This window comes from Lynx canadensis, chromosome C2, assembly GCF_007474595.2.
Source record: "Lynx canadensis isolate LIC74 chromosome C2, mLynCan4.pri.v2, whole genome shotgun sequence".
NCBI classification, from domain to species: domain Eukaryota; kingdom Metazoa; phylum Chordata; class Mammalia; order Carnivora; family Felidae; genus Lynx; species Lynx canadensis.
The window spans coordinates 23319353-23345935 of NC_044311.2; the positions used below are offsets into that span (position 1 = coordinate 23319353).

General features: G+C 37.0%; 1 protein-coding gene across 7 annotated transcripts in view; it reads left to right on the forward strand.

Annotated features, from left to right (window-relative positions):
• The window catches only part of SATB1 (SATB homeobox 1), a 103582-nt gene that overhangs the window by 38764 nt on the left and 38235 nt on the right, over positions 1-26583 (forward strand). For all 7 annotated transcript variants that reach the window (XM_030330147.1, XM_030330146.1, XM_030330148.1 and 4 more), the window contains 3 exons: positions 10145-10256; positions 12552-13006; positions 20890-21102. In XM_030330147.1, coding sequence (XP_030186007.1) covers positions 10145-10256; positions 12552-13006; positions 20890-21102 — 780 coding nt within the window. The remainder of the gene's footprint in view (positions 1-10144; positions 10257-12551; positions 13007-20889; positions 21103-26583) is intronic.

Below are 26583 nucleotides of genomic sequence, written 5' to 3' on the forward strand. Positions count from 1 at the left end.
GCTTATGTTATAATGTTCTTGAATATATGTACAAATTTACATGTTTGTAAGCAGAACAGTGGCCTTGGAGATACAAGGGACCCAGAGATGTAAAATATGCTGCCAAAGATCTAATTATATGTCACTGTTAAGCACAGCCTTTTAACGATGTATTTATATGCATGTCTGAAATTTTTCTTCCCTATCAAACATATATTTCAGCATGGCTAATACTTTTCATTTTGGGTCAATTGTGTTATATTTGAGATCCATGCTTTTTTACCGTTAGTTCCATTTGTCCATTTCTTGTGTTTCAAAATAATGTAAAGATGTAAAGAAGGAAAATTTCGATAGCACAGTCCATTGATTTATATTCAAAGATGCTGATGCTGCCAACATAGAAATGCTAACAGTCAGTACCACCCCATATGGGCTCACAATGTCCATTCCTCAATTGATGTTCTAAAGTCCACATTTGGCATTGGAGACTCTGTATAGGGCTATAAACACATAATGTGTAAAAGTCCACTGTATAAAGGCCCAGAATCACCTGAATTTAGGGAGAGCTGCAAGTGTAGATAACTGTTCAGCCATTCCAGAATGGGCCCCAGGGACCCGGCTTGTCCACCCTTCTGCATGAGCACCAGCTCAGCCTGGAGCACATACCTCCAGTGATGGACGGGGCACATTATCTCTCGATGTCCAACCTGTGCAACATTTTTACTGTTTCACTATAACTCCTAAAGAGGTGATTACCAGAATATGGCAGTTTCCAAAACTGTGAAGCATTTTCATAATATTGATAAAGACGAGCCAGATTAATTTGACTTTCCTCTGTGACCTATTCCAGAGGTGACATTGGTTTATCTTTATTGAGTAGACATAGAAAGTCTTGGTTAACAACTAACAGTAACTTAAAAACACAGAAATCAAGGCATGATTTAGCTCTTAGTCTCCTGTGAAATCTTGGATCAGATATGAGGGGATCCATCAACTCTGTGATAGGCTTCTGAGGATTTGTGCAGACCCAGAAATTGTAAGTTACTTTTGGGAGTGTATGTGGAGAGACCTTCCACAGGTTTCATGAGATTCCCAAAGAGAGTTTTGTCATTCCATAAAAAAGCTAAATTCTGGGCTGTCTTTTCTCCCCAAGTTTTAGGCAGTCTGGCTTAAAAATCTTAATAGTGTTCATATGAAGAAAGAATGCAGAGAAGGATTATAAAATCTGTAAAGAGTTACAGAGCCTAATTCTAGTACAGTTGACCTTTGAACAACACAGGGTTGGGGACACTGACCCCCTGCATAGTCAAAAATCCACGTATAACTTTTGACTTCTTAGAAACTTAACTACTAACAGCCTACTGTTGACCAGAAGCCCTACAGATAACATATAAGTTGATTAACACATATTTGTATGTTACACGTATTATTTACTATATTCTTACAATAAAATAAGCCAGAGGAAAGAAAATGTTAAGAAAATCATGAAGAAGAGAAAATGCATTACTGTACTGTAAAAAAGTCTGCATATAAGTGGACCCATGCAGTTCAAACCTATGTTGTTCAAGGGTCAACTGTATTTACTTTTGAAAAAATGGATTCTAACTACTTCAGTCCTTTTACTCCGTGGCTTAAAGTTTTTCAGAATGCTTTATTTAGGACCCCTGGCATTTAACACAAATTTGTTACTTTTTCTTGTGCTGTGTCTAAGTACAGATACTAGAAGTTGTAATCTCCATAGAGGATGAGAGATTTAACTATGCAAGGACCATCAGAGAAAGAATAAGCAAGCATTCCTCAAATTGCCAAGTTGGTGCAGACTGCTTAAAATTTAGAATCTTAGGAAACGATTTTTGCTGTAAAATAAGTCATTGGATTTAGATTAATCTAATGAAAAGCTCGTGAAAATTCTTTTTGGAGTAGGATAATGTTTAATGTATAATGATGGGTGTATTTTTAATAATCACATTATAAATAAGAAACCAGGGGACTTTAACCTTCCTAAAAATAACACTGTAGTTGGGGCATTTGCAGTGAATGCCTGTGAATGGCTGATGTGTATTACAGGTAAATCTTCTTAAGTCATTGAAGAAGACCCTACAGGACCTCTGTTTGGGAATACATGTAGATTTCATAGACTCTGAAAGCCATTAGAAGGGACCCTGGAGATTATCTAATTCAATCCCCTTCATGTTGCAGATGAACAAAGTAAGCCGCTGTGCAATTAATTTGAAATATTACATACCCTTAGTCATAATACACCTTTAACAAATATTTTCTAATTTAAGCTCTTTACTTATATATTCAATTAGTTTGAATAAGAAGGTTTCAGGATGGTAAACATTTCTAGAATAGGTACTTCTACAAAACAACAGAGTAGAGAATCTGGTCGAAGGTATTATCCGGGCCTTAGGTAAAATTACTTTATGTGGAAAAACCATGTGAACTGTGAGCCAACATTTTCTTTAAAAATTATGAATTGGGTATTTAAATAATTAAATACGATTTCTGTGCTTTGGAATGGTCACGTTTTCATCTTTAGGAACCGCCAGAAAATTCAAAAAGATTTAGATGTGTTCTCTTTGTGCTTCCTTTTGTATTGGAGGTTGGTACTGAGATTCCATTTTTAGCATGACACAAGGGTTACTTTCTGTGAAGATGCCGTTTTCAGGCACTGGAATTGATCACGATGGCAAGAGCCATAACTATGACAACTGGAGTTTAAGTAAAATTTATAAGTGATTAGTCTCCTCTCAACAAATTGAGATTCCGAATATGCCCCAGTTGTATCTCCCAAGAGAATGGCTTAGAAAGCAATAGAGGATCCAGAGGGAAAGATTTGGGGAACATAAGCTAACATGCACAAACAGAGTATTACACTTAGAAATCCTGCCATTTGCTTCTCATAAATTCAAGCCCATTTCCCTTCCTTCCCACCCCCAAATACCAGATGGGGGACTACCTGTTAATTTTCAACAAATTCGTTCCATGTCACCATCTCATATGATGCCTTTTAGAGCTTGTTTGTAGTATTTGATATCCTTTGGGATTAAAAGAAAATTCCATTTGCTGAGAATCTCCATTAAAATTGTGTTTGAACATGGAGTTGATTCCATTTGATCCAAAATTAAAGTTTGACCTTTGGGTTTTTCACATGCATATGAAAAACTGCTGTGAAATTCAGGCCACAGGCAGACAGGACACAGAGAAAGAGGAGGGGCGTCAGAGTGTATGAAGTTACACTTCTCAAAAAATAAAAATGTAAAAGAATAGGGAGCCAGCAGTTTGACAGATTGTTCAGTAAATGCTCATTTTATTGAAAATTATAAAAAGGTGCTTAATGCCTCTGTGCCATTAATACAATACATAAAAAGGTTACTGTCAAGATTAGTGTTCCAGTCCTGAAAATTAACTATAGGGTTTTATGCATCACTCTGCATCGACTGAGAAGTTAAAGGTTTCTGTATATACATTTCACATGCGCGGGCCTTTATTTCAGAAAACAATTATTTTAGACTTTATGCCAAAGACATTAGCAGTAATGTGCTTTCATTTAAAACATGGACATAGCAGATATATATTACAGACAAGGTAGAACCATGAAAATCGCCTTATAGAATTAAACCGGGGTGAGATTATTTCCCTTGCTGTCTCTAGAGTATTCCAATTCAAAACATACATTCCTTCCTACAGAAAAAGATATTCAGATTCCTTAGTTGAAATTAATTAGCATTCAGAAACCAGATAGCATGTTTTTGGGTATTCATGAGATCTCTGTTTGAAAAAAATGTTTTTAACTTGTAGAAATGTGTTGCAACACACAGATGGGAAGAAAAAGAAAAAAAAATCTCTTTAGCAAGCACTGTGTGTAAAAGGAATATTACATTTTGCACGCTCCTGATTGCTCTGTGTAAACAGTTTTTGACATCTGTCTTTATAGTTTTCGAGGAGAGGAAGACTTTGTTAAAAGAATCATTTTTATACAGCAGTCACCATTTCAGTCTTCCTTTACCTGTATTATGAAAGCAGATGGTCTGCATGTCTTTTGAATATTTATAACTATCAAAAACAATCTCTTGCTATTCACCCTTAGGCTTATGAGATGTCAGGACTGTTCTGGTTGAAAAAAATCATCCTGGGTGTTTACAGAAAGAGGATTACATTAAGCTGAAATGACTATACATTTTCCAGTTTAATATTTGTCCATCAGCTGTTTAATCGTATTTAGATAATTGTGTAAATAAGATGTTGTAGCCTTTGCCCTCTCTGCTGATGGAGCCTGAAAGCTTTAAACATGGGTGAACCACCATTTTGTAGATGCTCCTGCTACCTCCTCCCACCGCAGTAAAACCATCAGCAAGTCTTTAGTAAGTTTTGATCAGGATATCACAGTCCTGTTTAAAAAAAAAAAAATAGTGCACAAAAAGTCAGTATGGAGATCAGATGAAATGCTAGGGAGCTTCTGGCTTCCGGGACAGGCTGTTTAGTTTATTAGAGTATATCGTAATATGCAAATATGGTACAGCACTTCAGTTACCCTTTAAAGATGACGTGGCTTTCTCTTTATTCTTCACGAGTATTCAGAGCTTGGAGGGTATTTTGGAAAACTTTTGGTATAGTGGGGGTTAACTGTTTTTTGACTGGAAGCTGAGCAATCAGAGATAACAGATTTTGCTGTGGTTGGTTGATTTGGCAGAAAAGCATGAACAGTTTTGGTTTAAATGATTGAATAACCTGATTAGCATTGTTTTGGGGTGGGTTTTTTTGTTGTTGTTAAAGGCACAACAAAGCAATTTTAAGGGTAATCAGATCACTGCCTTTCCCCAGTTGATAAACCTTTTTTTTTTTTTTTTTTTCTCAGAAGGCCTCACCTTTCCCTAAACCTCTTTATTGGCTACCAGGATGACCAAGTAGAAAAATAAAAACATCTTCTTTCAGTTTCTAAATGTGTTCTAAATATATACCTACAGCGTATGTTATATTCTAGCGGGGGGGTTGAAAGAATATATAATACGTTGAAAAATGATTTGACCTCAAGCAATTCCTTATGGGGTTTTTTGTTGTTGTTTTTGTTTTTCAAATTTGGAGACCTGCAGTATTTGAGAGCAAAGGTTTGGAATGTTCTAACTATATCTAAGTCAGGCTTTAGAAAAATTCCACCCTTACCTTTTCACAATTAGAAAGGTTATAAATAATGTATTTGGCTGAAAAGGAAGCTCAGCCTGTGGCAGATGGTATCATTCTAGAGTACTGGGGTTTCTGTGAAGATGGCATTCTTTCAGATCGGAACTTCAGCAGACTCTCAGAAAGAACCGAAGCTCTTCATAGGGAGCAGACATGTGCTTTATGGATCTTAGAAAAGCTTACAACTTGGCTCCTAGGATGAGAATATTGTGTCACACTGGGGTTATGAGACCCACAGCCAATTTCTGCCAACTTTCAAATTGCGTTTCCCAACACTGGAAGCCGTGGCCTATTCCTTGGCTGGTGTACTGTGTAGCATTTGAACTTGAGATTTGAGCTGCCTGAGTTTGGTCCGCTTGATTGTTTTATTCCCTGACCATCGGTGGTCTTCACAGACCGGCCGCTGAGTAGGAAAACTTGCGATACAACTTGTGCCTTTTTCAAAGTGCTTTGGAGAGCTTGTATAAATAGACACCGAGAGAGAGAACTGGAATAACATAACCACCAAGCACTGCGACTTCCGAGACATCTGTGTGGATGTATTTTGAAAAACCTGGGAAGGGATCTCTTGCAAATTAATGAACAAAGTTTCTTTAAACTATGAGTCCTATCATGACAGCTAAAAATGATGCATCTGAAAAGATTCATGGGACGAGCTGCCATTACCTTTGACCCTTAGGAGCAAAAAAAAAAAAAAAAAAAAAAAAATTTTGTTTCTGGTATCCTCCAGTAACGGCTAATTCAGTGATCTTTGATCCTTTGATTGATCAGCTAATATATGCCCAGCCCCGTGGTGAGTCCAGGCCTTTCAGACATGCAACCCCAAGACTGACAGCAGCAGGAAGAGTGCTGGGAAGGTGCCATGTACTGGACCTACACCAAGTCAGGAAAGGCTTTGCAGAAGCAAGGGTGCCTGAACTGTGTCCCGAGGAATGAGCTGCTGTTAGCTAGAGAGGAGAGAGGGCACAGCTCGAAAATCCAAGTCAGAGAAGTGGTAGATGTCTTCCTGATACCTGCTACTGGGTACAGACCAGCTTCACAAAGATACTGCCAGATTGGAATATTGAAACAAATGGTGGAAATACTTTTTTTCCCGGGGTGTGTTCTCTTGTTATCCCTTGACCCGAGTTAATAAATTTAATTAGTCTACTCTGTTCTTCGGAAGAAAATTTGACATAAAATAACAACATTTGAAAATTTTATCTGATGCTCTTCTGTTATTTAAAGCATAGTCTTTGGACTGATCTGAAATGTGATCATATAATAAAAGCCAGTGAGGAGGAGGCAGAGGGTTGTCATAGTAATTAACGTATCTTGAAGTCCATACTTGGTCTGTTCCCGGCTCTGTGCTAAGAGAACCATATTTATCTTATTTATTGTCTGTGTAAGTGTGGATAGTATGTCTCTTCGGGTCATTATTTTTCTAGGAACTTGCCTAGTGCTTGGCACCTAGTAGGAGTTCAGTAGATAACATGCTGAATGAATGGGAAAAAAATGCCTGAATGAATGGATTCTCAGAACACGCCTGTGAAGTGAGTGTTGCTGTGATTCCCATCTAGTAAGGGGGATTATGATAGAATGAGTGGTCAGTTAATGTGACCAAGGTCACACTGCCTCTGTGCGACACATTTTGGACTTGAATGCAGATTTAGCTATTCTCTTTCATCAAATGAATATTTAGTGTGTATTTAGTATATGCCAGACATTTGGGGCTGGACGATGATATAGAGCCCCAGAGCTGCGTAAAGTACAACTTAGTATAATCTTTTTAAACCAAAGGCTTTTTTTTTTTTTTTTTTTAATCAACATTAAGAATCCCAAGCCTCTTTCTTTCAAAATGTGGATCTTGATCTGCCTACCCCCTGCATATCCCCATCCCCTAGGCAGATAGTACCAACCTTGGCTTTGTTATATGTGTTCTCCAAATAATTGGTGTTTCTTTATGATTTTCTAAATTTAAGAACCAGTACTGAATATAATCTTTCTTTCTTTTTTTTTAATGCTTACTTATTTTTGAGAGAGAGAGAGACAGAGCGCGAGCAGGGAAGGGGCAGAGAGAGAGAGAGGGAGACACAGAATCTGAAGCAGGTTCCAGGCTCTGAGCTGTCAGCACAGAGCCCGATGCAGGGTTCACATTCACAAACTGTGAGATCATGACCTGAGCTGAAGTCAGAAGCCCAACTGACAGCCACCCAGGTGCCCCTAAATATGATCTTTCAAATGCCATGTGACCCACAAGATTCTGAAATCTCTTTCTTGCCCTCAAAATTCATGGTCTAGTCTGATGCCACAGCTAAGTCTCCCAATAGGGATTTTACCACATGGAAAAAAAAAAGTCCTGACGCAGTGGTACTTGAGCAATTTAGTTGTACAGATTACTACATATTGTTCTAATAAAAATAGAGGTCACCTCAAGTTACCTGAATTATGGAATATTCCCCAGCCCCCTGAAAGCACAGAAAGAATTTAAAAAGTGGCTTTGACATGTGTCATAACCTGTGGATTAGCCTTTTCATTTACATCTTGCTTAGGCTAATATTTACATTAATCAGAGTTTTTTAAGCACACATCACTTGACAGAGTAGAAAACATCCAGAAAGTCACTTAAGGACAGAGCCTACCGAATGGGGTTAAACAAGGGCAGGAAGAAGCTTTGATGATCATGCACATATGGATATTATTTTCCACATATGGATAATAATGAACTACATAGCACTATTGCATATGGGCTCTAATTTTATAAAAATATTTCAGATGGGTTGTCTTACCACGTACCGTGTATTCTTCCTTTTGTCCCCCCATATACTTTCCACTGTTGGTCTGCTAAATCACATTAAATTGAAGTAATCTGTTTATGTATCTGTCTTCCTAACAGATGGTAAACTTCTAGGCAGAGGCTGTGTCTTATCTGCCTTTGTGTCTCTAGTATCAGCTAGACACATAGTAGGTGTGCGGCAAAGAACAAATTTCATGTATAGAACTGTCGGCAAACTGAAATAGACTGAGCGTCAGAAACCCCAGCGAAATTGAGATATTCCCATACGTTTCTGAAAACTAAGGCATAAACTACATCTACAACTTGTATGTACTATTACATTGACATTTAAGAAACTGCCAGAATGTCTAAGAACAAGAGTAATAATTTTTTAAAAATTGGACCAAAGTTGAAGAGTATCAACTGTCATCCATTTGCAGAATCACCATTATCCATCAGCGATCTGAATAGTTTTATTAGTGTCTGACTTTATTGATCCGTTATTACAATAGAGTAAGTGTGATTGAAGCTGACGGATGGTTAACTGGATCAGGTAATCTTCTGGCTCTGGTTTTGGCAACCTTGCTAAGTATCTTTTTGTACTCTGGACTGAGGGAGGCTCTTAGTAGAATTACAAGCTACTGGATTAATGGCAGAGAATCACGAGCACATTAAGAATGTCTTTTTAGAGAAATAAAATGTAAAAATGACTATAAAGTAGAAAGTGTCCAAAAAAAAAAAAAAAAGCTATCACGGTGCCTCTTACGAAAGATAGCCTTGTTTTACACAAATAATACAACTCTGGCTTATTTTTCACTGGAAGTTCTTTAAAGAGCCCCAAGAGTTAGATATTGCAGGAACTTGTGCATGTTACAAAATTAACACTGTACGGATGTCAGGAGAATCAAGAGTCACCAAAAAAAAACTTTAAATTAGAAGTAGCTTAAAGAAGATAATGATATAAAAATACTTTTGTCCCCAAACTGGCTTTTCTGGTTGTTGCCTGCCTCCCAAACAATGCTGCCTTCTGTAAACTATTTCACCATAGACCAACTGAAGTCTGAAATGTAAGTTCTCATGTTTCTACACATAGGAGTGGAGGAAGGATTGGTGGTACAAGTCTAATTATTCCTAAAATACAGCTGGAAATTAATTGAGCTGCTACTAGGTAATAAGGGCATTAGGGTTAAAAAGAACAACAAATTAAGGTACTGAAATTACCATAACCGAAATTTGCTGGGAAGAAAACACGTTTGTTTCTTGGAGATGAATTAAAAAAAAAAAAAAAAGAACACCCAAAACTTCAAAATCATGGTCATTGCTCTCTTTATTTTTATCATGTTAAACCATTGATTCCGTCTTCAGGGTTTTTGTTAAAAGTAGAGTGAAGACAAGTGGCAAAATAGGTCATTTTCTTTTTTGTGGTATCCTTGAGAAATTTAGTAGGCATGAAATGTGTATCTTTTAAAATTTTACGGTTAGTTTGGAATTCAAAATTCAGCTTTACTGTAGATGAAGCTAGCGATGAGATTGTAGAATGTTTCTTTCTCTAAATAGAGGGGCCCTGTGAATAGTGTATTTTTTTCCCTCAATGTGGTCCGTTCACCTCTGAAGAATGTTAGCGTAGTTAATGCACCTCCAGCTAAAACCCAAATAATAGTAGAAAGTACAAGTAGTATTTCCCAAACTTTATGCACACTCAAATCCCTTGGGGATCTTGGTAAACTGCAAGTGCTCATTGGCTGTGTCTGGGGTAGGGCCCAAGATTATGCATTTCTAATAGACTTCCAGGTGATGCTAATATTGCTGGTCCCTGGGCCACACTTTGAGCAGCAACGATGTGTAGTCACTTAACCTCAAAGTAGTGTTTACTTACGAATTGCAGTCATAAAGTCATCTTCACGTATTGGGATTTATTGAGATGAGTGAAAGTTTGTCAGCCTAAGAATAGATGGCATTGATGGAGGTTCCATGAGTACTAGAGCAAAGTCTGTTGGTTTGATAGCTTTATAGTGGTCTCAGGGGGCTGTTGCTTTCTACTTAAATAAGCGTTCAATGCGCTACTTAATGAATTTTAAGAAGTTGAGGCTTTAGGCCAAAGCGTGAAACAAAAATGTATTGGTACTCAGTTGATTTAAAAAAATGCCATTTACACAATTGAAATGATTTTTGTGTTCCATCTTGTGCCGATATGTATTACAAATGTTTTCCCCCCTCTTCATGCAGAGTATGATTTCTTCCATTGTGAACAGCACTTACTATGCAAATGTCTCAGCAGCAAAATGTCAAGAATTTGGAAGGTGGTACAAACATTTCAAGAAGACAAAAGATATGATGGGTAAGCAAAAAACTGTTGCAGTGGTGACTACATACCATTATGTGTCATTTGGGGGTTTATCAAAGTCACATCTAAAGCCAGGTCTTGTGATTGCCCAATTAGAGATCAATTTAGAATGTTTCTTTGAGGGTGGGGAGTGGGTATGAGTATAATGAGATAATTAAATTCAATAAATGTTTGTGTTTAAATCAGCCAAACTGACTTGGTTGTCAGACATGCAGGAAATCGAGGCGGGAGGAGGGAAGCTGTCATTTCTTAACATCTCAGTGAAGACCTAACCAGGCCTTGAATAACTAATATTAGCTGTGATTTCGCTCAGAGATAAATCATGCTTTTATGTGTTTTGTTTTTGTTTGAGAGGAAGAGAAAGCGCCTATTTTTACACCCAATTTTTAAGGAAATTAAATTGTATTTATAGTTTCCACAGTTGAGATCAAGTGAATTTTATAGCTCTGATCCCCAGCCCTTCTAGATGGGCACTTCGGTGAGCTTTACCGCCCTGATAGCAGACACATCATTGTACCATTTCTCAACTTTTAATTCCAGTGTAGCATCCCATCTTAGCGTGCAACTCCAGGTCAATATGTGTTGCGCAGGAAGTGCATTAAAAATTATCGGCAGTGTGAGACGACACATACAAGTTGTGTGCTGTACCTGAGCATTTAGACGCTGATGTTTCTCCCTTTTGAGTTTGCTAATGTTGCCAAAGCAAACACTGATTAAGGTTCATGTTTTAATTTCTATTAATGTTTTCTTTCACATACTTGTACCTTCCAAATAATGCATTTTAAAATAATATAGGAACTGGATGTTTAATATGCATAGCATTACGTCGTGTTTTAAACCTGTGTCTCTTTCCTTCCATTGTGTTCGTTTAATAACAACAACAATAATGACTTTTCCTAAAGATTTTAAGAAACAAGAGAACCTGAATTTTGAGTGTGTTTTAGCTTTTAATATTTGAAGCAAAGCCATCCATCTACCAAAACAGATTCTTTGCCTTTTATAGCTTAGAGCTGTAATGAAGACAATGCATCATTTTTGGAATAATTGCTTGAATTACTATTCCCTGTGAATGGCCCACTTGGGCTGATATCACTGGTAGAAATGGAAGGTTTCTTTCCCAATTCTTAGTTATATTTTGCATATATCAGTGATTGTAGCAATATGATAAGTTCCTCTAAATATAAAGCCTGAATATTTAATAAAAAGAGAAATGACGATAGAAATCAAGCCAGAGTCTATACATGGGAGGTATGGTGTGCTATTTGGAAAAGACTCACCTATTTACATATAACAGCCGTGCTCAGCCTTTCCAGTCAAGAGCATCAAACCTGTCTCTTCCTTGCTACAGCAAAGCATCGGACACACTGACAGCTGACTCTCGGCCAGTCCGCATTAGGGACCTAGCCAAGGGAGAAGCATTCATCCTGATAGGTGGTAATAAATTGCAAAATCGTGACAGTATCACCGTTGCACCAGGATGATTCTCTGACCCTTCTTGAAAGATTGCTGATAGCCATAGCTTCTTCAAGAAACATTTGGCTCTTAGCAAAACTGGGTATACTGGCTTGCAGTACAGTAAACCAGTCGCTTCATTCTCCGGTGGATATGCTTGCCACCGGTGATAGTTAGGATTAAATGAAACAAACCATATAGGATACTCAACACAGTGTTCAGTATGCACTCAGTTATTATTACTTACTATGCTCACTTTATTATATTGATTCCTTCTTTACAATCCATGGCTAGGTAAAAATTGAATGCAGATAACATTTATGTTCTCTTTTTCCTTTCAAAACTTTTGCTTCGAGTAATAACAGTCAATATCTATCATGAGAAAATACCTGGATATTTCTTTTTTCTTTAGTGCATATATTTTCTTAGCCCAACTCTTTCTAGTTGCTCTTAAGCACATGGTGTTCTTCTAGAAGCTGTTTAAAAAAAAAAAATTCCTTATAAGCCTTCTTGGGGGTAATAAGTGAGAGTGAAAAATAGTTTGACCCCAAAACTCGTCACCTGGAATTTGGAAATAATTGATTTTATGCCTGAAGTCTAAACCACGTTATAAAATTAGATCTGAAGTATTGTATTGTCCCCCTTTCAAAGTTTGTGGAATTGTGCGGAAGAGGAAAGTAAATCCATAGCCATTGGGTTCCATCTTAAAATTTTCTTTAGTTCAATTGGATTTTCAGCGTGCCCTGTGCCTACTGTCTCTATTTAAGAAATGATCAGAAATGCTTATCAATACCCATTACTGTTGGCTTAACATGGCTTTACTTTTGTCTACTTTAGTCGAAATGGATAGTCTTTCTGAACTATCCCAGCAAGGTGCCAATCACGTCAACTTTGGCCAGCAGCCTGTCCCAGGGAACACAGCTGAGCAGCCTCCGTCCCCCGCGCAGCTCTCCCATGGCAACCAGCCCTCTGTCCGGACCCCTCTACCGAACCTGCACCCTGGGCTTGTGTCAACGCCCATCAGTCCTCAATTGGTCAACCAGCAGCTGGTGATGGCTCAGCTGCTGAACCAGCAGTATGCAGTGAATAGACTTTTAGCCCAGCAGTCCTTAAACCAACAATACTTGAACCACCCTCCCCCTGTCAGTAGATCTATGAATAAGCCTTTGGAGCAACAGGTTTCAACCAACACAGAGGTGTCTTCCGAAATCTACCAGTGGGTACGTGATGAACTGAAACGAGCAGGAATCTCCCAGGCAGTATTTGCACGTGTGGCTTTTAACAGAACTCAGGTCAGTTTTGTTCTTTTTGGAATGGTTCTCTCTCTTTTTCTCTCTTCTTTCTTTGGTCCCAATTTTTTGCTAATGCTTATTCTTTTGCTCTATGCTCTTATTTTTTTACTCTACGCTTACTCTTTTCAATCCTTCTTGTTGTGTGATCATATTGTCTGTTCTTGTTGGTGCCTAAGTCTTATCACTCCTTTCCCTATCATAAACCTCCTCTACCAAGAGCTACGTACAGATTGATCTTGACTCAGGGGCTTTGAAAGAATAAATTCAATATTGAATATATTTCAAACTGGCATTACCTATGTTTTTACCTAATGAGGTCATAGACTGTTAGTAGTAGCAGGTTGAGAAAAGTTTCATGACTTGGTCAAGGCCATTGGTAAGACTCCAGGCTTCTAGCCTACTATCTTCCCCCTGTTATCCCCATATCAAGCATGAGTATATAAACATGCCCTGTTTAAGTTCCTCTACAACTTCCTGGAAAAAAAACAAAACATATTGTAAGACTCCATAGCGATTTCTGCCATTTAATTTGAACAGCCATTTGGAGGAAAAATATATGGTGTGTGTGTGTGTGTGTGTGTGTGTGTGTGTGTGTGTGGCTTATTAACATAAAATGTTTCTTAGCTTTGTCCTCTTCCCTCTTTACATTATTGTTAGTATTCCTTCAAACTTCATTCTTTAGATCAGAGATCAGCAAACCTTTCTATCAGGGCCCTGTCAGGGTGTGGGTAGCATGGTCGCAGCCAGGGACAATAGGTGAATGGATGCGGGTGTGGTGGTGTTTCAGTAAAACTGCCTATAAAACAGGCCCCCTGGGAGGTTTGGCCTGAAGGCCTTAGTTTGCTGTCTTTTCACTGAGACCTGCATATACCCCTGTGTTCACACCTTTGTCCTCCTGGGCAAATACCTGTGAGGATATTATCAGCACAGAGGATGTTTAGAGGGACCTGGAGAAAGAGTGATGTATGATATGAGAAGGCCTAAGATGAAAAGTCCTAAACCAATTCTATTAAATTGTAAATGAGAGGGTTTTTTAAAAATTTCTTTTTTTGGAAATTAGTATGGTATATATGGTGTTTATTTTTGGCCCAGGCACACTAAAAAAAGACAAAAGAACATGTAACTTTGATTAGAAATGAGGACATTACGTCCTTTCAACTTCGTTGTTTTACCAGGGTTCTTTTCTTTTGTCAGGTTTTTTTTTGGACTGACTCATACTTTCCTTTCATATTTAAGTTATTTTGTTTATTACGTGATTATAAGAATAAGATTCTGGTATAAAAATAATCTAGTATTAATTACTTGCTGGCAGAGTTTCCATACCTAGGAGAATCCCAGCAGTGACTTATTTTTGGTTTGCCTTAACTGGATTGAAAGTTAGGAGGCCTGACAAAGCCTTTAACTCAGTGTTTGTTTTCATTTTCTTTATCTGTTTTTTTTTTTTTGTTTTTTGGGTTTTTTTGGGGTGTGTGTGTGTGTGTGTGTGTGTGTGTATCATTTGTCTTTTTTAAAGGGTACTTGCAGAGGGTAATTTCTCAGGTTAGTATGATTTTAACTAATTTTATATTTTTACAACTTAAAAATGTTAGTGGCTGGTAAATTTCATGACATTTATATCAGTTGGGAAGTTATTATTTAAAAAATTAAATGAGTGAATGAATCAAAAGTCAAACTTCTAGTTATCCTGTGTCTGGCAGCATTCTTTATTTTTGTAAATAGCAGTAACTGCTAGTATTTCTCAGTACTGGCCAAAAAATAGGTCTCTTCATAAATGATCAGTAAAATGTTTGTCAATTTAATTGAAAGCCCACAAAGACAACATTGACATAAACGCAAATGAAATACAAATTTGCTAAGAAGTGTTTTAAAAACTGAGCAAATTGTTATTTCTTAAAGCACTAAGGAATCTGCTTTAAGAAACAAGGAAATGAAATAAGAATGTATTTTATATGGTGAAGAATGACAAGGTCTTAAAGCACTAAGGAAAGTATTTTACATGGTGAAAAGTGACAAGAGAGTTTAGCTGAGGGATGTGTGAAGTCACTATCCATATGTACGGTTTTTCTTCTCTTGGGTTATGATGTCACGCCGTTACTCTGAAGGGTTGACCATTTGTCCTGCCTTTGGTTCCCACATTGACTAATTCCATGGATATCTCTAGGATTTGTTGCTGGAAAGAAGGCAGAATTCTCTCTTTATACCATAGTAATCTCTTTAAAAAGACAGTTATCTCTGTGGTTAAAACACCAAAAACAGTGACTTAATTTTTCTGAGGCTGATAGGGGAATGAAAACAGTGACAGCCTCAGTACCAAGCTCTCTTTAGTAATAATAGCTAATTTAGAAAAAGTTACTACCATAAAAAATTATTTGGAGCCCCGGGTGATAGAGAGATTTGGTTTTAAACCTGTATATTGGTAATTGGTACGCCTGAGTCGAAGTGGATATTGGCCATATTTGAAGCTGTTTTACTTCAATAAGAGTAATTTTCTATGTATATTTAAGTGTTCACTTTTTGGGAACGAGCTTTTGAACATGCAAGCATGCGTGTGTTTTTGGTGGTCATACTGAAAAACCACACACGCGCGCACGCACACACACACAGCTGCATTTATTTTAATGATTATACATTCATATGAATGCATGTAGTGTGTTTATTTCGAAGTGTATGCATTTCAATAAAAGCAGGTGCAGAGTGAGAGTGTATGGTGTGAGTGTGGCGTACGAAAATACACATGCTAATGCATATGTATAGGCAAGGAGCTCTGCAGAGTTAAATCGCACATCACACATTTGCGTGCACTTACTACAATGTGCAATTCCAACTCCGAGTTTTAAAAAATTAACGTAAAATATGTACATGCAAAGGCAAAGTTATATGATATGATCGAATAAAGAAATTGGTACCCTATAAAGAGTATTTTAAAACATTAATATAATAGATAATGCTGTTATGAGTTGAGAGTATTTTAGTCATTGACAGTTCTGTGCGACTTTAAAATCCTGGATTTCATGTTTTAACTCTTCACTGGAGAATTTTCTCGTCATCCTAATTGGGTCTTCTAAAACCCCTCTCTCAAGACTTTCACACATGACTATTAAAAAAAAAGTTTACCTTTTCTGAAAATTTATGGTGAAATTTATATAATTACTTGGTCTAAGGACTTTTTCCCCTTCTAAACTGATGGGCATATGTGCTTTAATTGCTACCAAAGGTACCAGCTTTTAGCATATGTCATTCATTCAGTTATACCTACTTGATGTCTTTTTAGTGGAAACCTATGGCTAAAAATAATTGTTGAAGCTTCTAGATTTATACTTTTCAGTTCACTTCCCTATATCATTGCTATTTAGGGATTGTGATAGAAGCAAATATATTTATTCGTTAGTGCCTTTAAAAAATTTAAAAAAAAAAATAAAACCCAGAATCTAACTCTGATCCCATTCTGTGGCTTTTTTTTTTTTCCTTTTTTCTCCCCACACCCCTTTGGCACACTTTATTTTCCAGTAAAATAAAGAATGAAGATGGATTATTCAAAACTGATAACAGTAATGGACCATCATGTAATGTTTTATTGAATTTGAGTTCTGTAAATTATGTGGTGGAGAGAAATTTGCCTGCTTAAGTATAACAGAAATTGCTACTGTGTTCCTATAATTCTTCACAGTGTAATTTAAGGAAAGTCCACTATCCATATCACTATTGAATAAAAGGTAAAAAGGTGCTATTACCCCAACGTGACAGCTCTCGTTTAGCCTCCCAAGCGACAGAGATAAATGCGTCTGCTTATAACTTACTTGGCAGGCGTCCAAGGTAGTAGGTGGAGTTGAAAATAGTCTTTCACCTGGACATGTGATTAAAAATTCACAAAACAACAGAGGTAGGTAGTCTTGAAGAATATTCTACTTATTTTCTTTTTAGGGAGGGAGGTTTCATAAAATCCTGTTTTCCTTCTGAGGGCTTTGAAGTTCCATGAAGCTGATAAAATCTATTTGAATCAGTGATTATGTTCAAAGAGGAGACAAACTGGAGGCCAGACAGGCCTTTTGTTCAGATTGGCAGTCTCTTTCGCTTATCTGCTGTTTTAAAGAATTCATAATTAGCTTTTGGAAGTACTGATAATATTTATTGAAGGTTTTTTCTTTCTTTTACAATTACTAATGAATTTTACTTGTAATAACTAGTAAACTCTTTTTGGAATGTAAAAAGGGTTTAGGAATTCATCACTAAGTTCACTAAGTGAAAAAGTTGGAATTCTCCCTTAACCCCTGTGCAATGACAATGCAGAATAATTTTCTGTTTTTATGTACAGAGCACATAGTGCATTATTTGATGATGTAAAGTCCCAATGAAAAGCAGCTTCTCATTTAATATAATAAAATTAATATTCATTAGTTGTTGGTAACTTACTACATAACATACAAATTCTCAAGTTCTTTTCGGAGGCAAGAATGACTGATGATTTGTTTGACTTTGTTCAGTAAGTTCATTGAGCACCTATGACCCACAGTACATGTTTTAGTCCTGGTGTTTTAGTATAGTCTCTAAGATAGCAGGTAATGTACATGAAGAGCTTGACATACTATTTTTTTAGCATGAAGAAAAAATTTTGGTAATAGATCCCTCGTACTCTGCCCCATGGAGGATTACTACAAATGACCTTGATCTAAGTCTGGACTATATTTTTGACTATGGGATATGGGAAACAGGGGCCATGTACATCTTGAGTCTGTAAATGCAACCACTCACATAACAACTTGAACGGGACCACAACATGCATTCTCATATTCAGATTCTAAAGTCATTTTGCATACAGAATTATTCTCAAGTGACATGATTTTTTTTTTTTTTTTTTTTTTTGGTAATTAACACATTCTAATCAAAATATTTTCTAACAATATTTTCAAGCATTTCCACCAGGGGGCACTCCCCTCATTGAAAGCCTGGGCCAAAAAAAAAAAAAAAAAAAAAAATCCAAAGGTTTCTACAACACCTGACAGTGTCTACACTCACTGCTTTAGAGCTCTTTGAGTGTTCCAAGATTCAAAATATTGCTTTAGACCTTAGCATAGTGCAAGCAGAAAAACTGTACTTGCTGCAGTGGAATAATTAAGTGGAAATAAATGCTCTGCCCCTAAAATACTTTATATGCTCAACTGGGAAGTCATGCCAATATCAAAATATGGGAAGAGGAAATTTTAAATTCTCTCCCAAGTGATGTGTTGTCTTCTACTTTAAGCACGCAGGATTGACTTAGTTTCATGTTAACATGACTTGATAGAGAATATTAATGTATTTTTTCATGTGTTTGCTTTTCTCACTATAGTTGTCTGCTATCTCAGAAAACATTTTTAATAGAGATGATACAGTATTTTGTTACTTGAGATTTATAAATGTCTAATTTCAAGGTTCCCAAATACAGTGACATCCTAAATATCTGTAGGATCCTTTTGACCTAATCTGGTTTTTTTAAATTATTGAACAGTTAGTGTAGATGAACATCTTACGTAGCGCCATGTAACTTTTCATTGAAGGCTTACTTTGATTAAATTAGTAATTGCCACTAAAATTTGCCCATGAGTAGCATATCTTGTTCTTGAGTTCCTATCACTCATTTATAATTTTTTCCTTTTGTGGTCTGAATACACGTAATTAATCCACTTAGTAAATGTTTATTAAACACTCATGTGATAGGCATTGTGCTGGGATGACAAATAGGAATATTAGGTTATTATGCTCAAGGAAGTGAGAGCACTGTATTTGTCTATAATGTACCTTTCTATCTCTTGATTTCTGTGTGGTTCACATATATTGCTTTGCCAGGCACATTGTTTTAATACGTAACAGTTGGTGGGGAAAAGTAGAGACCCAGGACTATTTTTTACACCTATTTTCAAGCATTTTTTGAGACCTGTATTTTTTGGTTTCAGTGTGACACATCCAAAACAGTCAATCTAATTAGTTGGCCTTGTGCAAATTAAATAGCTGGATGATTGACTGCCTGTTTGACTAAATTTTAGTTAAATTGACTGGATGTTTTATTCCTGTATAAACACAGTTGCAGCATTACTTGTCAGTATTATGAATGAAGGGACACGCACCCTTCATTCTTCAGTCACATTTCTTATGGTAAAACAAAGTTTGGTTCCCCTTTCCAGACCAAGTGAGAGACTAAAATTTAGCAGTAAGCCCCCGAGCCTATTGGAGGCTCTTTTTTTTTTTTTTTTTTTTTTTTTTTTTTTTTTTTTTTTTTTTTTTTTTTTTTTTTTTTTAACGTTTATTTTTGGGACAGAGAGAGACAGAGCATGAACGGGGTGGGGGCAGAGAGAGAGGGAGACACAGAATCCGAAGCAGGCTCCAGGCTCTGAGCCGTCAGCCCAGAGCCCGATGCGGGGCTTGAACTCACGGACCGTGAGATCGTGACCTGAGCCAAAGTCGGAGGCTTAACCGACTGAGCCACCCAGGCACCCCTGGAGGCTCTTTTTAATAGCAGCCTGTTCAAATCATTTTTAAAGTGGACCATGGTTTTATACTCTCTGCATCCAAGTGTTCTATTTGGACAATGTGGTACCTTATCCCCGAAGAATTAGGAACAAAATTAGGTTTGCATTTGTAGGAAGCCGTGAAAACACCCAAATGTTATCATCTTTGGGCTCACTCGTTTTGATATGAAACTTTGCCTCCCCTTTCCCGAATGTACTCTTTCACCATTTCTGCAGGGCTGCTGGAAAGTGAAATTTACAGATTATATGGAGATCTTGGCAACATTTTATTTTGAACTGTACTGTGATAAACTGATACTCTGGCTAAACGTTGAAGGCAAACGTGTCCTGGTATTCCAGGCATTATTTCATGCACAAGATAGAACAGGTTAAAGGCTGCTCAGTCCTTATCAAATGGACAGAAAATTTTTGTAATCATTCTATTTCATATAATCCTTTAAACAAAAATGAGGAGACTCATTCATTGTTGAAAAGCTTCTCCTAAAAATTAAAAAAAAAAAAAAATTGGTTGACAATTCATGCTGTAGTATTTAGGGAGAGGGACACCTTAAAGGAGTTTACAATGGTTTGTAAATTTCTTCTATTACTAATAAAGACTTCTATTCCTTAAGAAATTCAGTAACTACAGAATTTGGTAGTGTTCTTTTCCTGGGCATGTTATGATGGATTTTTGCAATGTAAATATGGGGTTACGTGTTTCAGATTTAATCAATGTTTTCTAAAGGTCAGAATTTCAACCTGTTACCCAGAGCATGACAGTATTTAGAATTTTTCGAGAGAGTTTGTATACTTTCCTTGAATGGTAAATACAAAGAATCACTTGTCATTGACTCTTAATTGAAAATTAAGGGATAACTTAAAGTACTGCCTGTGAAAACGTAGCATAAATCTTAGATGATGCTTTACTAATACTCTTTTTCTAACAATTCATCTTCTGATACTCTCTTTGAAAGTTCTACTTCTCTAGTAGTAGCTTTGTATCTTTATGTATTGGGCTGTCAGCCTTCCACTGCCTTTGTCTAGGCAGCTTGAGAACTATACAGTTCAATGCTGTTGTATTATGAGCATTTCATTTATTCTTAACTTCGCTCGATCGTCTCTCTGTGAAAGATTTCATGGCAAGTTAAGCTACTCAAAGGAAGGAGACCAATTAGGCAGCTTCAGTTTGTGTTACACGTAAAGCAGATGCTTAATAAAATTAAGAATACAATTGAGGCTCTCTCCTCTTTACCACTTCAAATGTAACTAATACATTTCTATGTAGAATTGATGCTTCTGACTGTTCATTTTCTAAACAGAGTGGAGAAGGAGAGGGAAGGATCACCGCTGGCTGGGCAGAGCTCAGGAGCAAGCTCACCCTGTGCCTTTCATTCCCTGCAGGGCTTGCTTTCAGAAATCCTCCGAAAGGAAGAGGACCCCAAGACTGCATCCCAGTCTTTGCTGGTAAACCTTCGGGCTATGCAGAATTTCTTGCAGTTACCAGAAGCTGAAAGAGATCGAATTTACCAGGATGAAAGGGAAAGGAGCTTGAATGCTGCCTCGGCTATGGGTCCAGCCCCCCTGATAAGCACACCGCCCAGCCGCCCTCCCCAGGTGAAGTCTCCTGTGCTCTTTGCCCTTCTTTTTCTTCTTCTTCTTCCTCCTCCTCCTCCTCCTCCTCCTCCTCCTCCTCCTCCTCCTCCTCCTCCCTCCTCCTCCCTCCTCCTCCTCTTCCTCCTCTTCCTCCTCCTCCTCCTCCTCTTTTTCCTCTTTTTCCTCTTCTTTTTAATGTCTGAGGAAGAATCTCAACAAGAAATTGGAAAGATAGATGAATAGATACCAATTTTTCTAAAAATAATAATTCATAGAGTTGCTTGAGGAGAATTTGGTCCCAAATCAGTGATTCTGATATAAAAACAATAAGCTACTAATTAGAGGAAAGAAAATTGCTTTCTGTTGCTTCCTTTTGGGGGTTCTTTGGGGGTGAAAAGTAGTCTTTAAATGGGATGTTTGTCTCTACTACTATTATTAAGTAAAGAAATATTTTAAGCTCAATACGAAAAAAAGTAATAGTCCATTTTATCCCTCTGAGTTTTAGAACTGCCGTTTGAATAGTGAATAAATAAAAATAAATAAATAATTCCATTTGTATTTATGCTTTCCAATACGAACTGCAGCTGGTACCAATTACACATCATCTCGTTCGTAATCTTTCATAATTAAGTTTAATACAATCCTTGAAGGCAGCTTTAAATGGTGCTGATAAGGAACGCCATCCATATTCCCAGAAATGGGCACATTTTCTGTTTTTCTAAATTTTTGCACTTTTAGAAAAGACAAAAGTCACCATGCAGTTGGAAGTAGGGACCTGTATAGGGGCCTGACTTTGTGTACATGTATCTATATTTATAGTTTTTAAATAGAGTTTTAAAGATAACCTTGTAATTAAGTTGATTTGCAGTACAAACTCGTAGATAAAAGTTTGATAATGGATTAGACTTCAAATCAATAGGCAAGTATATTTTTTACACATTTAATTTATAGCATGTACAACTCTTAAAAATAAGGTCAGCTAAAGCTGGATCAAAACTGAATATGGGAGGCACCTGGGTGGCTCAGTCGGTTAAGTGTCCGACTTCAGCTCAGGTCACAATCTCACAGTTTGTGAGTTCGAGCCCCACGTTGGGCCCTGTGCTGACAGCTCAGAGCCTGGAGCCTGCTTCGGATTCTGTGTCTCCCTCTCTTTCTGACCCTCCCCCCTCACACTCTGTCTCTGTCTGTCTCTCAAGAATAAATAAACATTAAAAAAAATTTTTAAAAACTGAATATGGAACATAAAATATTCATATAAGGTCATCATGAAATTGTATTTTGATGTTAATTTCTTTCCATCAATAGTAAAAAAAAAAAAAAAAAATTCCCACCTTTCCAAGTATGGAAATACAGAAAAAGCTCATTCAACACTAAAAATGAAATTGCCACAGATAATAACTTCATCAGTAAAGAATAGACATAATATTCAGCCACTTGTTGAGGTCCTTAAGCTGTACGTTGTAATGTTCTGAAATGAATCTTTTGTGGAAACATCCAGAGTTCGTTTTCTCCATTTTATGTAATAAAAATCATTCGGTCTTGATGTCTATAGGCACAGAGTGTAAGGAAGTCATTGCTGTAATTGTGAATAAGAAAGTCATGGGTCTCTAGCAGAGAATAATGATATTTATCTGCATGTATACATATCTACCTGTCTACACATACAGTTACTGAATTTGATCTGTAAAGCCTTCCTTAAAATATTTTTTAAGGAAAAAAAATGCAGAATTCTTTATGTATATATGTGTATACATACATATATATGTATATGTGTGTGTGTATATATATATATATATGGTTTTTAGAGAGTGATTAAACAAAAAAAATTATGTACTTTGGACTTGGTTTAACACTTAGTTTGTGGTGTTTAGAGTTAATGCACCATCGTTAGTTAACTTTGCTTCTATAATCGTCACAGGAGGCCTCTGGGCAAAGAGTTATTTTACTTATCACTTAATCTGCAATACTAACAAAAGAATTGCTTACTTAAGATCAGTATGAACTTCAGCATTAAGCTGTTTCTTTTTTTTTTTTAATCTAAATATTTGACTTAGTAGTTCCTTAAGACAGTTTTGTTTTCTAATATTTCTGTGATTTTAATGCTTTTGTTTTTTCTAATGTGATTCTGCTATCCTTATTCATCAAGTTTTTCCGTTAGCCACATTTACATTAATTCTTTTTTTTTTTTCAACGTTTATTTATTTTTTTTGGGACAGAGAGAGACAGAGCATGAACGGGGGAGGGGCAGAGAGAGAGGGAGACACAGAATCGGAAACAGGCTCCAGGCTCTGAGCCATCAGCCCAGAGCCTCACGTGGGGCTCGAACTCACGGACCGCGAGATCGTGACCTGGCTGAAGTCGGACGCTCAACCGACTGCGCCACCCAGGCGCCCCTAGCCACATTTACATTAATTCTTAAGTGGTATTTCTTTTCATATACCATTAAGATACTCTTGGATAGCTTTCTTATATATACGTCTAAAGACTATGTCTGCTGGTAAGTTGGGAAGAAAATATAATTTATTTTGGCCTGCATTATTGATTAACTAGTTGAGCCACCCTTAGCTTTATTTGTTTGTTCTCAAAAGGGGTTGAGACCAAGCCCATAGCGGGGATACCCAGCCAACGATGAACATGTATGTAAAGTATGTAGATACCACAGATTCTTAGTGAAACTCTTTCAAAGGAAAACAGTTTCTGTTAATGCAGAATTACTAGCCCTCTAACCAAATTCCGAAATGATTATCAGATGTGTGTAATTTTAGTTCACTGCTATAATATACATCTTCAAGTATCTTAACTTGCCTAAGAATCCCTTTGCATGACTTAATATTATTTCAATAGAGCTCATAACCACTTTGTCCACCTTTTACCCTTTAACAATGACTTTCTGAATTAAATTTTAAGAAATCTTAAATGTATTAAAAGTATTATCAATGTGAAATGAGTACTTAAGATTTGGAAAAATGTGTTCTCCAGCGGCGGAGTTAGTATAGTTTTGCAACAGTTGAAATGGAACCAATACACCATACTTAAGGTTTTAATATGTTTATTACAAGTGATTAAAATGGAAGGGGAAAAAAGGACAAAACCACAGATACAGAAACAAACTGCAGAATTTTATCTTTTTTAATTTTATATTTTTGACAAAGAGGAGTCTATCACATTTCATTTCACCGTACAGGAAGAGATTCAAAACATATTTTGAGACAAGTCTTTGGCTTGGTTTGGAGCCGAACTCTGATTTCTTTCTAAAGTACTGCTTTTCAAAGGCAGAGGTCTCTTATGGCTCACAGGAGACCAGACTACCTTTAGGCCCGAGAGAGCTGGATTCTCTTCCAGCTCCTTCCCTGTAGAGTTGAGGTCATACAGAAGATGATTGATGTTATATTTTTAAGAGAGAAAGAGAGAGAGAGAGAGAGAGCACGCAAGTAGGGGAGGGGAAGAGAGAGAGGGAGATACAGAATCTGAAGCAAGCTCCAAGGCTCTGAGCTATCAGCCCAGAGCCAGACATGGGGCTCAAACCCATGAACCATGAGATCATGACCTAAGCCAAAGTCGGACACTTAACTGACTAAGCCACCACGGTGCCCCCATACAGAGGATGATTGAGATATCTTCCCAAGGTCATACCAGACTAAGGACCTAAACTATTGAGTAACTCGGATTCTAAATTATCTTTAAGAAGGCTCTTCCCTGGTTTTAGTCAGGCCCCAAGTTTTATTCCAAGGAGTACTTCCCTGGGAAAATCTAGGCCAACCTCAGATATCACCAGAGCTCTTGGCTGGCTGCTGCCTAGGTGAGATGCCCCTGGTGCAGACCGTCCCTTGTGCCTCAGTAGGGGCAACTGTGCCATGGGCTCTGTCCTCTGTCAGCGGCAGTTGGCTCTGGGCCCAACCTACTTGCTGAAAGCCTATTTTCATAACTTACGTTTTCCAATTAAAGAAGTAAGAATACTTTGTACTTGATAATGGTTTCATAGTTCTCTAGCACCCTCATGCACGTTAGTTCATTGAATCCTTATTTCAACCTTTTGGTAGGAGAAAGAGGAAAAAAAAACAAAGTTAAGACTTTGTCAATTTTCACGACCCCTATTAAGTCTCTTGCTCTTTCTCCGCACCTCAGGCCACCTCTTCAAAACGCAAACATTTTAGGAAGGGGAAAATGAAACGTGGGGACTTTTTCTGTTTGTCATAGAGGATGGGAAGTTTTATTTTTAGATTAGGAAGAGGAACACATGTGAGAACATTCTCCTGATACAATATGTTAAATGTTTGGCAAATGCTCTGCTTTTGAAGACTTCAGACAGTTAGGCATTTCTGAAATTGTGGAGAGAGTAGCCCTTTCCAAACTTTGTTCGTATGAAAATGTCTGGGGGAACCCAAACCCTCCAAAGCTCCCTGGTCTTAAAGTTTCTTTTCTGATTATGGTTAGCAAATTTAACAAATGAGTTTATAAGAGGACTTTGATTAATAATAATTAGTGATTATTTTCTGGGACTTGTCTGTTCCATGGAACAGATCAGTTTTAAGTTGATGATTTCTGTTTAGGTGTGTGCTTATTTGATTTTATTTGTGTGTTTCAATATGTGTGGCTTTTAGAGTTAGCAATTTCTGTTTCCATAAGGACTGTTTGAAAGCCTCTAATTACCAAGTTATAACTTATACATGAATTACACGATTATTTTTCTTATATTTTTACATCTCTTTATGTAATTCTTTAGTTTCTCCTGAAGAAAGATGGGATATTTTATAACGGCATTAGAAAATGTCATAAGTTCCTATTAGCAATGTATAATTTACATAGTGGCTGCACCCTTCCGTCTCTTTACAGCAAAGTCTTCTATTATGTAATGAAACATGGCTTCAGCCATGGGCACTCAGTTAACATTGGATAAAAGTTTTGTTATGAATCATGTGGGCAGCATGATTTTAAGATCTTGTATGCTTATAAGATGCTTCCCATTAACAGTCATATTTTAAAATAACTAGAGGACTTTATAACGTCCGGATTAGGAAAATAATTAATATAGTTCCTAAAAAGAACAGAAAGAAAAGTAGTATGAAAAGGTAGGACCATGATATTCAAGACGGTGTTAATATATAAAAATTTAAGAATGAGGACCATTTTCTGTCACTGGTAAAAGTACTTCAAAACAGCACATTCCTTATATAACAATTCCAAGAAAACATCTGTAGTTTATATACCTTGACAAATAAATTCAGGTTGGATTACTCCGGGTAATAACTAAAGCAGATAAAGCCGTTAGCTAAAAATTAGACATTAATGAGCCTGACTCAGCAAAAGGCCACCAAAAAGCAGGTCCAGCATATCTTTAAAAAGTAAGAGTTTTTCCAAATAAAGAACTCTTGTATAACATCATGACCTCAGTATAGTGCAGTGGTTTCTAAAATAAGCATTAGCATTAGACAGACTTGAGTTTAGAGCTCATGTTGCCTTATGAATAAATCACTTCTTTGTTTTAGGAGAGTTTTCTCAATT